The sequence below is a fragment of the Crocodylus porosus genome, unplaced genomic scaffold, assembly GCF_001723895.1.
Source record: "Crocodylus porosus isolate Cpor-Errol unplaced genomic scaffold, CroPor_comp1, whole genome shotgun sequence".
In the NCBI taxonomy this organism is placed as follows: domain Eukaryota; kingdom Metazoa; phylum Chordata; order Crocodylia; family Crocodylidae; genus Crocodylus; species Crocodylus porosus.
In genome coordinates this window covers 150,181,163-150,195,024 of record NW_017728886.1, presented here as the reverse complement: position 1 = coordinate 150,195,024, position 13,862 = coordinate 150,181,163, and the positions used below count along the sequence as shown (strand labels likewise).

The window sequence follows — 13,862 nt, the reverse complement described above, 5'->3', positions numbered from 1 at the left end:
TTTTGAAGATGGGAACCACACTGGCCCTCTTCCAGTCCTCTGACACCACACCAGAGCACCACGAGTGCTCATAAAGCCATGCCAGAGGCCCCGCAATGACCTCAGCTAATTCCCTCAGCACTGTAGGGTGGAGATCGTCCCAACTAGCTGATTTAAATACATCCAGTCCCTCCAGAAGTTCCCTAATTAGTTCCTCACTAACCCTTGGCCTAGGTTCACCTCCCCTGGGGTCTAAGGTGGGGCCAGCTGTTCCGGTACTTGCTCAGGAAAATGGACGCAAAGAAATCGTTAAATAAGTTAGCTTTGTCGTCTGGTGTGATGACCAGATTTCCAAGCGTGTCCTGCAGGGACCCCACATTAGCCGGTACCTTCTTTTTGCCCCCTATGTATTTAAAAAAGGACTTCTATTGTCCTTGATCCGGGAAGTTAGTCCCAGTTCGATCTCCACCTTGGCCTTCCTGACTGCCCCCCTGCATCCCCGAGCAGCCACAGTATAGTGCTCCCTGGTGATGGCCGCTCCCTTCCATTGGGTGTGCGCCTCCCTTTTAGCTAGGAGACATTCCTGGATGCTTCTGGTGAGCCATGGGGGCTTTTGTGCCCTCCTTCCTCCTTTGATCCTTGTTGGGATTACCTCCCTTTGGGCTTGGAGGATCGTCTCCTTAAGGAGCGACCACTCTTCTTGGACACCTGGCTCCCCGCCCCTCCGGGACCTCAGTGCTTCCCTGACTATTCTCCTTAGCTCACTGAAGTCCGCCCTCCTGAAATCTAGGGCTGCTGCCTTTCTGTAGGCCTTTGCCACCTTGCGCTGGATGGTGAATTCCAGCAGGTGATGATCGCTGTCGCCTACATGGTCGAGCACCTGCAGCCCCCTGACCAGGTCATCGCCAGTGGCCAGCACCAGGTCCAACAAGGATTGAAAACAGCTATGCAATAAACTGCATTATTATGAACCAAGGATTGTTACCTGCCTACTAATTCATCTTTTCCAGGGTTTACTCAAATTTTCAAATTCCTAGGTAACTTTATACAGTTGTCCTCAATTTAAAAATAATAATCTTCAGAAAAATATTCCCCACTTTCTTGTAAAACTTCCCTATCTAACTACACTAATGCAATGAACAGTCCTGTACCAGCAACAGGTTTTAGGTCTTAGATCTTATATCTTGCAACCTGGCAGAAACTGAATTAAACCTTAATCCGACTAGGCTGGAGAGATTCCAAGCGAGATGTTCACAGCACTTTGATGGTGCTGAAGTACTGAACTTCGGTCAGCACCTTTATCAACATAGGTATTTTCATTCCAGAGCCTTTTAAAAAAATACGGCAAAATTCAATTTTTAATGGTCCTTTCCCTATGAACCATGTCCCTTTAGACTCTCAGTAACAAAGGTTTTTTTTTCTTTTTTTTTTTTGCTTTTAAATAAAATAAATCAAGGGATATCAACATGGTTCCCAATGAAGAATGCACAAGGATATCAGCTAGTGGACAAAATACTATAGGCACAAAAAGTTTGTGGGGAAACTCACCTCAGCTAAGAAGGTGTCATTTGCATAGAAATGTGAATTTCTCAAACTCTGCTGATAAAACCCCTACCACACCAGTATGTACCTGACATATAAAAAGGCTGAGCAAACTCATTTCACTACATACATCAGGAAAACAGCAGAGCACCTCCACACTTGAGGAAGTTGCATGATGCCCGGAAGAGTGCCAGCATCTGCTGTACCAATTCTGGCAGTGCAAATCAGCCAGTTCTGGGGCAACCATTTCTTTTATACATCCCCTGCCTCCTCACAAAGGCAGCATCCAGGACTGCTACCCCAGGCACTTCCTCTATTATACTACTGCACTCCATCTCTAGCCTGTGTCCCCTATAGGTATTTTATATGTAAAATAAAACCATGTTTGGGTGCGGGCGAGGGTGGAAATGAGGAAATGTTGGGATTAGCCTTTAACAACCGACATAGTTTTCCTTTAAAAAGATATAAAAGACATATGAAATAGCAACCTCCAGGATGTTGTTTGATATTTAAGAGTCTTTAAAGACACGCAGATGTTAGAATTAAAACAGGGTGGATGTATTCCTATAGCTTTCCCTAAAAATAAAAGAAAGGAAAAGAAAAGAAAAGAAAAGAAAAACCTTTACACCAGTCTCCTCATGCAAGTCTTTCAGTTAATTCAAGAGATATACAGGGCAGTGATTTCAGTGACTGAAGATGCAGAATACCTGAGAAATGCGGGGGAATTTCCTACAGGAGAAGTCTGTGAATCCCAAGTCATGGAAGCCTGCTGGAATTGAAGGATTGTTCTGAATAAAAGGCTTTCCAGATAGGTCTCTCGGAAGCTGCTTGTGAATAACTGCATTATGACGCAGCAAACCCCGATGAGTACGGAAGGTAATGCAACAAATGTCACACCTGGAAAAAAAGAGGGAGAAGTTTTAAGTGGAAGGGAAATTAACATGTCTTCACACTGGATTTGGCATTTTTCCCCGTGATGACAACAACCTGTAAAGGGCAAACAAAACTGTGACAAACAAAAAGCTCAGAGGAACAAACACAATCCCTTTCTACCAGTTTCTATCTAGCAAGTTCACAGGAAGTTCAAAGAATGCACGTAAACTGAATTTAGGTAGTTTATAAGGTGGGAATCTACCCTGCCTTCTGTGAACTGAATAGCACATACAAACAGACAATGAAATGGTTGCCAAGAGAGTTTGAGACCACAGCATACTGAGGCTCTTCCTGTTGTCTCGCACAATACGTTTTGGTAGTTTTGCGCTGCATAGTTAACAGTTAAATTCTGTGCTGTAAACACTAAAAAAAATCAGCATGACGAGGAAAGAGATCAGAAGTTAAAACAACTCAATTAGCAAGCACTAGCCATCATATATTAACATTCTTTTTAATTATTCCTCAATGCAGGGGGTACTTGGACTGGGGCTACATGCGGGTGGGCAAGGACAGAGCACTGCCACCCACCACCCCATGCCACCGCCTCCCAGGAGCGGGGGAGGGGGGAGGAGGAAGGGCAGCAGCTCCCCTCTGCAGGCCGCGCAGGTGGTGGCAGGACATGGGGGAGGGTGGGGAGAAGCTCGCACACAGCCCCTGCCATTCACCACCCTGTGCCATCACATGCAAGCACCTCCCACTACGTCCAGCCGCTGCCACCCCACCCTTCCCCGGTCCGCATCCAGCCACGGCAACCCCACCCCCACCCCACCACCTTGCCCCTATCCACTCTGCCAGAAGTGTACCCAGAAGGGACACACTCCTCAAAAAAGGTTGAAAGCCCCTGCTTCAATGTGTTTTACTCAAATAGCAGTATATAAATTTGATGCAAGTGCTTATACCGCATCTAATTCTCACAGGTTTTCATAGGAGTTTGTAAGGAAATTTTGATATTAGTGAATAGCTGATTTTAAAAAGGTTCTTTAAAAAGTAGAAAATATTACTTTGGGGAAAAGATGCATGAAACAGATTAAGTATGGCAAGTCCATCTACCTGCCTATCTGTTTGTCACATACCCAGACCTTTCACATTCGATATATTCCAAAGACCTGTGAGCCAGCCCTTTTGGTGCTCACACCTTGGCAATAATTTCTTGTTTTTCTTTAAGATCTTTCCAAATTGTGTTTCATCTAGCCTTGAAGTGATTGCTGGTCTCCATATAGTATGCAAGATAGTCTAAAGGCAGCTAAATAAGAAGTTAGCTTGCTAAATAGGAACATTACAAAGCAGAATTTAGACAACATGCCACAAGTAAGCATAAATAGCACCATGAAGGAAGAGTTCAAATTTCAGCCACTAAATAACTACTAAGCAAGCCATCCATAGTAAATTCAAATACAGACCTTTCAATTAGAAGGCATATTACTTTTATCAAAGGCACCCTGCAGCTATACCATCAACTTTGAATTAGGACACCGGTTTCACAGAAGCAAATGCCATTGAAGAGTACTTTAAACTTTACCAGTGGAATTTATTATTTGCAAAAGTACATTTAACCCTGTTTCTTGAATTCCTTCAATAGCAAGATTTTTTTTGAGTAAGACAATTTTCAACAAACAGACTACATATAATTCATTTGCCCTATAGACAACTCACACATTTTTTATTAGTAGTGCTACAAATTAAATCCCATTATAATGCAATAGAATAAATTCAAAACAAATCTCAAGAGGCAAGGATTTCTTAGGGTAGTAACTTTTACTGGACCAACTGTGTAGTACAGTTAGAAAAGCTTTCAAATGCAAAACATTCTTCCTCAGAAAGTCTGTCTAACTCTACATCACAGCCGGCACAATAAAAGATATCACCCCAAGAACTCCTTGCCTCTTGCATAATTTCTGGACCATCACAGCTACATCACTCTTACACTACCCCAACTAATTTAACTCTTCTGCTCCCCAGATCTCACCCCAAGCTCGTGACAATTTTACTGAAGGCAACAGAGCACAGTGTCAAAGAACATCCTGCAACTGGAAAGAACTGACAAAATCCTGAACCAGCCCTCCTTACCTTACCCATAACTAACTACCCCTGCTGTTCTTTGTAAATAAACGATCAGGGAATTCTTTGTTTTTGGGGGATTTTTTAATTCTTCTCTGAAAATTATCAAGTTGCCCAAAGAGTAACCTACATCATGTTCACTAAGTGCTTAAAGAAACAAGTGTGAAGTATATATAACACTACCTTTGTTATCATTCTATGCAGAAGGCTTAAACATGAATATTATGCTCTTCAGTTTTAATCTGTTTTATCTCTGCTGTCAATTCACTTGCATCTTACCTTTTTAATCATTGCCAGTATACTGTCTGCATTCAATTAAATATAGAATCATACTAATTTAAAAAGCAATTGTTTACTTGATGGGCTCCATTTAATGTGACAACAATGTCTGGTCACGGTAGAGAAATTCCAGTATGTTTGTGTTGTTTTACTATAAAAATCTGCAGCTGCCTTAACTTGTTCTACGATACCTACTGTTCAGTGATTTAAAAAGTTGTCATTAATACACACAGAGGTTAGTGAAAACAGGTAGGAAGTAGAACATAAAAGGGTTAAAAATACCAGAGGAACCCATGGGCAATTCAAACAACATACAGGCCACTTCTACATGTGTGCTTAACTGCAGAGTAGATTAATTAGCTGTGGAGTAAAGGGTCACTGTCTACATGCATGACAGTATCAGGCCACAGTAGACTAATTAACTCCGCTGTAAGATGGTACTGGTCAGGGACATTACTATCTTACAGTGGGGTAATTAACTGCGATTAAATACTCGCAGTAGAAGCCAACTGCAGACAAAAGCTGCACCCGGTCACCCCAACTAGCAGAGGGCCACACTCTTGCCTGCTGCCTAGCCATAAGGCTCCTCACTTTCAGCACCGTTATGCCCCAGCCAGCTTCTCTGCTACCCAACACCACTACCCCAGAGCCCAGGGCTGACTCGCTGTGCCCCTGGCCCTGGTGTAAACTGCCCCACCTCTGCTCAAATTCCTGCTGTCCTGGGCGCACATGTAGACACTGCACTCATGAGTAGGTTAGTACCGCTCCAGAGTTTATTGCTTTGAATTAACTGCATGTGTAGATGCACCCACACACGTTCTTAAAAACAATGAAAAGTTAAATCTGAAAGCAACTGGGGTTACGAATGATTTTCCTTGGTAATAAACAGGGGAATAACAACTCTTAAGCATCATATGCAGGGCTCCATAGCTTGCAAAACAATAAAAGCATTTTGAGATTAATCAGGTTATCTCATACTGTTATCAGGAAGTCTATCTTATATTATCATTTATTACTGTTTCTGTTGCGGTAGGTTTAAGGGGCCCCCAGTCACAGAACAGTCGGTATTTGCCTCACGTGCACTTACATTTAAGATGCACTACAACACAAAGCAGGTTTGACAACGGAATGAGTTAAATGCAGATAAGAGTCATGCCTGCAAAAAAAAAACAAAAACGTGCCAGCTATCACACGCTCACTCCACAATGCTCTGACTGAGGTTTTAGCCTTAAAATCCCATTTTCCTGAGGAACAGGAAACAGACTGAGGCATAGAGTTATCTCCTACTATTTTAAATGGTGCCATACGTTTTGTAATGGCCACCTCCACAGCCAAAATAAACAGGAATCAAAAGATTAGACCTCGATCAAACCTGTCATATGAAGAACAGCCCAGTTGGTGGAACAACAGTCCAGCACTTAAAGAATCAGTGCAGGGTGGAAGCCTCGAATCCGACAGACAATGCCAGGAGGCAATTCATGCTGACACCTAATGAAGGGCACCAAACCTGAACTTATGCCCATGCTTGTATTATTTATGGCACTTGCCGTTAAAGCAGCAGATTCATTTTAAGTTGCCCTTTTTCATTCTTAGAGCTCTTGTCAGCACTGGTACTCAAGTCTTTACCTTTGACTAGCTAGCTACCTCTGGTGTGTGTGGTATCTGCATTTCAGTGATTTGCCCATTGTGCCTTGGGCTGGCACCACACCGAACTGAAGGGTGCTAAGTTTTTTCCACAAAGAAGGTAAAAGGTCCACTGATTTTTGTTCTGATCAAAAAGCCTTTTGCTGAAAAAAAGAAAAAAAAAATTCTGATTAAAGTGTTGTGACTGGCTCTAGCTGTGCTGGGGCAGAAGAGTGGCTTGACTGAGCATCTTAAAGGAGGATTAGAGCTTACAGGGCTGTGCGAGACAGTCAATATGGTCGGGACAAAGGTCTGTGCTGCCCTCCTCCCGCAGACGCAAACAGATTGTCTTCAAGTTCAGACTGTTCCACCTCACAGACAGGTTCAGGCACGAAGTCAGAGAAGAAAGGCTCTTGCAATTTAGAGTTACTCTGTGCAGTGAAAAAAGAAACCTGTCTCAGCCCCAAACACCTGTTAACATGGCTTCAATTTGGAAAGCTGAAATAAAACCAGCAGGAAATGCTAATCACCCAGAAACAGTTGGAACAGGTCTATCAGCCAGAGACACTTAACTCCAACAGGCCACTCCTAAGGCCTGGCAGCTAACTTTTTGGCACCTTGTTTCTAAACTGCTCTCCAAGGACAATGGAGGTCATTGTAAATCCACTCCTGATGCTGAGGGATGCAGATAGAGCTGCAGGCTCTTAAAATCTCACAGGATTCGCAAACCTCACTTCGGTTTGTCCAGTTTGATTACAGATTCAAACTGTTTAAATACAGGGCCATTTTGCCTTACATTATGTGATAGGGTTTTTTTCCATTAAGTGCCAAGGAGTCTGAACTCTCTCTGCATAGCATTAATTTAGCTTTGAAAACAATTAGCATTGCAGCTGTATGAACATATGCCAAGCCTACAGGAAAACTGCACAGGTATTGCTTTGAAATGCAACTGCTAAAAGAAGTAATGTGTTACACTGGTACATTCTTATATTATTTCCTTTTAAAATAAGTTGTCATGCTCAGCAATATACCACAGAGAACCTTTTTTTTAAACAGTCTTTAACAAGCCTGTTCTACTCCTCCTTTCTTTGCTGACTGACCAAAGTAGGTGTATATACAGCATAAGCTTTTGTGAGCTGAGGCTCATTTTATCAGATGCAGTGAGCCTTGGGTTCAGGAAAGTCTGCACTAGATACAAGTATCTACTTTAGTTAGTCTTTAAGGTGCAAATCTACCCTGCCCTTCACTTGACTTCAGACTAACACAACTAACTGCATCTCTTCTTTCTTGCCAGCATGATCTCTCCTTTTTAAATGCAATTTAAATGCTCATTCCTACTGTGCAGTAGCATTGGGGGGTGCTTAACTGTGATGCGGTCCTACTGCACAGAACGGTAGTAATGAGCTACTGCACAGTAGCTCATTGCTATTGTGCAATAGCATCAGAAAAAAAAACATGCAGGAAGGCTACCGCGTAGTAACGCTGGTTACTGCGCAGTGGTTTAGTTCTTGGTTATGCAAGTACTAAATGACTGTGCAGGAACAACCGCTGCTGGTGCATGGCCACAAAATACAGCATTTCTACATTTTTAAGACGCACAGAAAATAGCATAGAAGTACCTATCAATCTTTAGCTGTACTTGATGACTTTTTACAAATTACTACTTCAATAGGAAAAGTCTTATTGTCAAAAGTAGCATTTGAAACATATGGTAATACTTTGCTCACAATGAATAATACTAAAAAAAAAAATCCTTACAATCTCACAAGTATACCCCATGCAGCCTGCCAACTCAAATAAGGATGGGTTGATTACATAAAACAGAGATGGAAGCAGATGAATTTTAGCACGCTACTTAAAGACGACAACTGAACACCTGAAGGAGATAAAGGCATTGTACTTGCAAGATGGATTTTCACTGTATCAAATGAAGGCTGGGATTGTTTTAGAATTTAACTAGCATTTGCTGTAGTTTTCCATTGTGATTGCAAAAGAGAAACCTGAATACTTTTCTTCAATTACAGGCAAGTAACTAAATCAGAAAAAAAGAATACTTGCAGGTAATATCTGTGACTATTTTGTAATCGGCTTCAGTCTAAATTGCCTTGTGCCTTGCACAGTCATTTAAACCTTTACAATGAGAGTAAGACATTAACATGCTGATCTGGCAGCATTTTGTGTTAACTTTATACCAGTATAAAATGAAGGCAGGTGGAGCACCTGACCTGCTAAGATGTCTATGCAAAACCCTAACACAGATAAACACAAAACAGAGCTTAAATGGCCTTATTTTGTACCAGGGTAGCACATCTATATCATGTATTATATGACAGTAGGAAAATTCCAGTCCCATCTCTGATATGTTTTTAACTGTGGAGAAGGCTGTTAATTGTTCCTCTCTCTTTAGACAGCCTTTTTTAGAACTCTTTTTTGCTTTATAGATAAAGAAACTTCTTATGAAGCTTATGCCTCCTTGAGAGAATGTCACTATTCCCCTTTTAAACTTCCCTCTCACCCTTCTGCCCCAGGGAAGGAGAGGAGGAAGACTGAATTGTTGTTTATAGGGTATATTCTAGTCCCACCCAGTTGTAAACAGTCATCTTCTTTCTGAGCAAAGCCCTCCCATGCCTCCACACCCAGGGCCCTAAGAAGTGACATCAAACAGCTGCACTAATCTCTTCCAGTTGGTGGTGGCGAGTGATGGAATGGTGGCAGCTCTGTGCACTACTACGGCTGTCTCTCAAAGACTTCAGAGAATCCACTCAGCTGCACTGGAGCATGTCTCATACACGGTCTTTTCTCTTTCCCTTTGCCCCCTCTCATTACTCTCCTCTTCCTCCCCAACTCAAACTCAGCGGGTTCTCTTAGGACAAAAACTGTCTGCATTACGAGAGTGCACGCTTTGCAAAACCCGTGCCAGCCGCAAGGCTGAAGAGATTTCCGTTTTATAGCACAGTGGGTTTCCAACAACAGAGCAAGGCTTCAATGAGTGCTGCTCTAATTAGTCAGCAAAAGGTGGGAACTTTTTAAAATTTTCCCTTATGCTTGATGGCCTGCTTTTGTTTTGTTTTCACTCTTTTCCTTGCTCCCTTCCTCCTCCTCCCTGTCACCTCCTCCCCACTTCAAAGCCACCTTTGGGTGTAGGGAAGGCTGGTACCACTTCATCAGGCTTTCTATTTATAGGAAGATGCTTAGCAAGGGCACAATGCTATGTGCATTCCAAAGGCTGCATGTTACTTTTCTTGTCTGGACCAACGTGTAGAAGCCAGCACGGCCCTGATATAAACCAGGGCGATGTCATGCTTTAGAACTTGCTGGTATGCTGCAGAGTTAGTTTCAGCCTTGCTGTCTCATGACTCCCATATTCAAAGCAACTCAGGTGAAGCTGACTGTTACTAGATAAAAATCACATTTTAACCTGTGAGGTCCTGGCTTCCCTTCCCCACCCTTTAAAAAAAAAAAAAAGCCTTCAAAAATTTGGCAGTGACTTAATAAATTCTGTGCATAAGCAATGACTGATCTCTTTAACATCAGGATAAGTTTTGAGCCCTCCGAGTTGCACCTTACTCTGGAAACAGCCTTGCTGATTTCAACAGAATTACTTACAGAATAAAGGTCTTACTTGGCACAAATAAGGAAAGACAGCAAATGGCCCCCAGTTATTTTTACAACAAAAATGCAGCATGCATTCTCATAACTTAAATTTTTAATTCTGAGGCCTTAAATTAAAACTGACAAGTGTGAAAACAGTTGCTGGACAATTTATTCAAGTATTTAAAGAATAGTAGTGTGTGATTGGTGCAGCCCCTTGCAGCCACCAAAGTCCCTACCTGCATGACTCACAGAGTAAAGCCAAGTGCCTGTCCACACATGCCAACTCACCTTTCACACCTGCCTCTGACCACGCAGCCCCCACATTTTTTGTTCAGATACAGAAAGCAAAAAGCTGCAGTTTGAAAAGCTTGGGAAGAAGTTAGGAAAACACATCTGCTGCAGGTTCTCAGATGGGAAACCTGTCTCTTAAGAGCTATGGTCTATGCCAGGGCAGGCAAAGTCTGGCCATGGGGCCAAATTCAGCCGGTAACAGACTCCATTTCCCAGCACCTCCTGCCCACATGGCTGAGGCCAGTCTCCATGGAGACCCCAGCTGCAGCTGCACTGTGACTGCAAAAGGCTGAGGTTGCCATAGACACCAGCCCCAGCCACACTGGCAGGGCTGGGGGCTGCTCTGGAGCCATTGGGATCCTGCGGTGGAGCAGCTTGGTTGGGGCCAGGGCAGAGCTGCGATCTGCAGCCTGCACACTCCAGGCAGGGACACGCAGGCAGTGGATCACAGCTCTGCCCTGGCTATTTGAAGCAATGATAGTGTAATCCTGAGCCAGGACAGAGCCCCGATCCGCTGCCTCTGTGCCCCTGCCTGGAGCATGCAGGCTGCAGACCATGGCTCTGGCCTGGCCCCAACCAAGCTGCCCCCACCGCAAGATCCCAGCAGCTCCAAAGCAGCCCCCTGCCTTCCCTGCCCCCTGCCAGTGCAACTGGGGCTGGTCTCCATGGCAACCCCACCCTTGCCGTCACAGCAGCTGCAGCTGGCCTCTCCATGGAAACCGGCCCCAGCCATGCGGGCAAGGGCTGCTGGGAAATGGAATCTGGCTGCTGGCTGGATCCACCATTTTGTTCACCCTAGGTCTATGCTATGACAACCTGTTAATGATAGCAGGGGCCAAAGGGCAGATGAAAGAGGGAGGAAGTAACAATAGGAGTAGCTTGTCCTTGTCTACACTAAACCACACTCAGAACGCTGCACCTGCTGCTGATTTGGGTCATCTTTACAAGTAGTTTTTATATAGTGTAGACAAGCCTTGGGAATCAGAATGGGCAGGGATGTTAACGACCAGCCGTACCAGTACAAATGCCTTTGCCTCCCGCCTGATACACTTGCCTACAGTGCACCCAGCCTACTACCCTGTTTCTATTCTCATAACAAAGCTGGATATTCAACACCATGTGACATCCTACACAGCTTCACTTGAGGGATGTCCTCTCTGCATCCACACACCATCTGATATCCTATCCAGCAGCTTTGGATTCCCATTCTCGTATCACAATGCACTTCCTGAAGTGACCACACACAGTTTCCAGGTCTGGCCTTGTCGATTTTGTGAATTTTTCTCTCTCTGTTAAATAAAAACACTAGAGTGCACTGCATCCTATGTAAGATAGATACTCTAATAAACCACAGACCACTAGCTCTACTTCTCTATTTTATTTAACTTGGTCAGTGAACAGATACAATACATTCTTCAGTTTGGCCTGCATGCATTTTTTTTCCTTGAAACCACTGAACTGCTTTCAGCCAGTTTGTTGCTTTGTTCCAGCACCTAAACCTATATGGAACCAGATACACAGGGGGTACTCCGCTCAGCTCACTGTAGTTACTTTGGTTTTAAAAAGGTGTAACCAGGATCAATGTGGTTGCTTGTTTCTAGCAGCAAGACATTGTTTAAGCAATGCAAGCAAGTAGCTCATGGAACAGAACAGGATGCAGGCAAATTGAATTGACAATGTCGTGCAACTGACCCCTTTGGCTCAAAGCCATTCAGCCCCACCCTGTCTCACAGCAGTTACTCAGCTGGGTAAACTATCCTCACTAATGCAATTTAAAACAATGACTAATTAAAAAGGTGAAGCTACTGGGTTTTTGCATGCAGTATGCAGGTTAAGCAGTCAATGGGTGCACCTGTGCTGGAATTCTTTATACTCATCTCCCAGCAGTGTAAATCCTAGCACGTGACAGGCCTTGGGATTATCCAACATCATGAAAACTGCTATCTGAGGAAGTAGGCTACCACCTACAAAAGATTATGCTTCTCTGAACCAGCTGGTCTTTAAGGTGTCACCCTGCCCAGCCTACTGCCTGACTTCAGACTAACAGTGCTAACTACCTCTCTCTACTTAGGACCTTGCTGCAAACCTGGTTAATCAACCTGACCTGATTCCCAAACACAGGATGTCAGTGTTGTCACGTCATGCTGACAAACCTACCCAAAAAAAATCGTTATGTCCAGGAACCCATCTCTGGGGCACAGGAATTGATCACATCCTCCTTTGTGATGTCATACCACACCACATTTTATGCAAGAAACTTCATGTGAGGGAATGAGTGAAGGCATATTTCACAAACATTTTTCTGGAAAACTCAAGAGCTGGCAGCACTACTTACAGTCAGGGATGCAATGCCTCGCACTTTTCATTTTAAGAGATAATTTTCAATTATTTATTGACTTTACCAAACTCTGACCATTTGCGATGAATTTTTCCATGACAGGTGCCTGCCTTAAAATGATTTTGTTTGTGGAAAAGTTTCAGCAAAAATGGTCAGGCTCTTTATGAGAAGTTTAGAAAATGGCAATAAAAGCCCCCCCCCGCAAACAAACGAACTCTGTTCGTCTCCCAAGCAAAGTTGCTTAAAATTTGTCAAGGGGTCACAGAATTGTCCTATTGTTCTTTTAAAATAGTTGCTGAGGTCAGGTTGAATTATAATTAAATTATATAGTTTGTAACTTTTAAATAGAAGTGTGAGTGTACATACACATGAATATGGAATTAGAAATGCACTAGAAGTTGAGTCATAAGGCCAGAAAGACAAGGAACTGCAGCTATGGCAGGAGAAGAGCCTGCCTCTTACTACCATTTCTTTCCTAGGTCACTGATAGATTTCTTAGGGTAGATCTAAAGCTTCCAGTCCTACCAATGGCTAGTGGAAGAATCAAGCTCAACATGATCAGATTTCTGTGGGTTTTGTTTTCAGGTTCTTGTGTTCTATATAAAAAAACCCAACAACGTTGCGCCTGTGTAATTAAAGACACTGTGAATGAGCCAAAGAAATGTCTTTTGCATAACCAAATTAGTTTAACAGGACAGAAAGACCCGGCACTCACTAAAAGGGAAACATTTGAAGCTTTATTAGTTGGTCATGTGTTGCTAGCCATAAAAAATCATCTATTTAAAAAGTGTCTAGAATACTCTCAATAGCTAGTAAGTGCTGGAGTGCAAGATTATGTAGCTTCTCTCACATCCCCACTATCCAAATAAAATTGGGGCAAGAAAACAAAAAGTCCCCCTGAAGTCGGAAGAAAAATTATGAACCCTTTAAACAACTGGTAAAGTGAATACTGAAGGCAGCTATAGGGGTAAAAAATATGAAGGATATGCTTTGGTTACAGTGAAACCTAGCAAGGGGTTTTATGGTATACATACTTTTAAAAAGCCAGGCATTTTTACAGTAAGCCTGTTCCATTGTACTTGCCAACAGAAACCTCACACACTGCTTTTTGAGGTTTCTCTTCAGGAAATCCTTATGTCTAGATCCCTGGTGCTGCTGATGCAGTTGCAAGTCTTCTATTGGGTGACATTTCCAGCCATTCCCATGTTTGAGGAGGCAGCACTAA

The 13,862-nt window shown here is 43.1% G+C and overlaps 1 protein-coding gene across 2 annotated transcripts in view; it reads right to left on the bottom strand.

The window, feature by feature from the left end:
- The window catches only part of RREB1 (ras responsive element binding protein 1), a 143,569-nt gene that overhangs the window by 35,385 nt on the left and 94,322 nt on the right, over nucleotides 1-13,862 (bottom strand). For both annotated transcript variants that reach the window (XM_019542975.1, XM_019542965.1), the window contains exon 8: nucleotides 2,229-2,418. In XM_019542975.1, coding sequence (XP_019398520.1) covers nucleotides 2,229-2,418 — 190 coding nt within the window. The remainder of the gene's footprint in view (nucleotides 1-2,228; nucleotides 2,419-13,862) is intronic.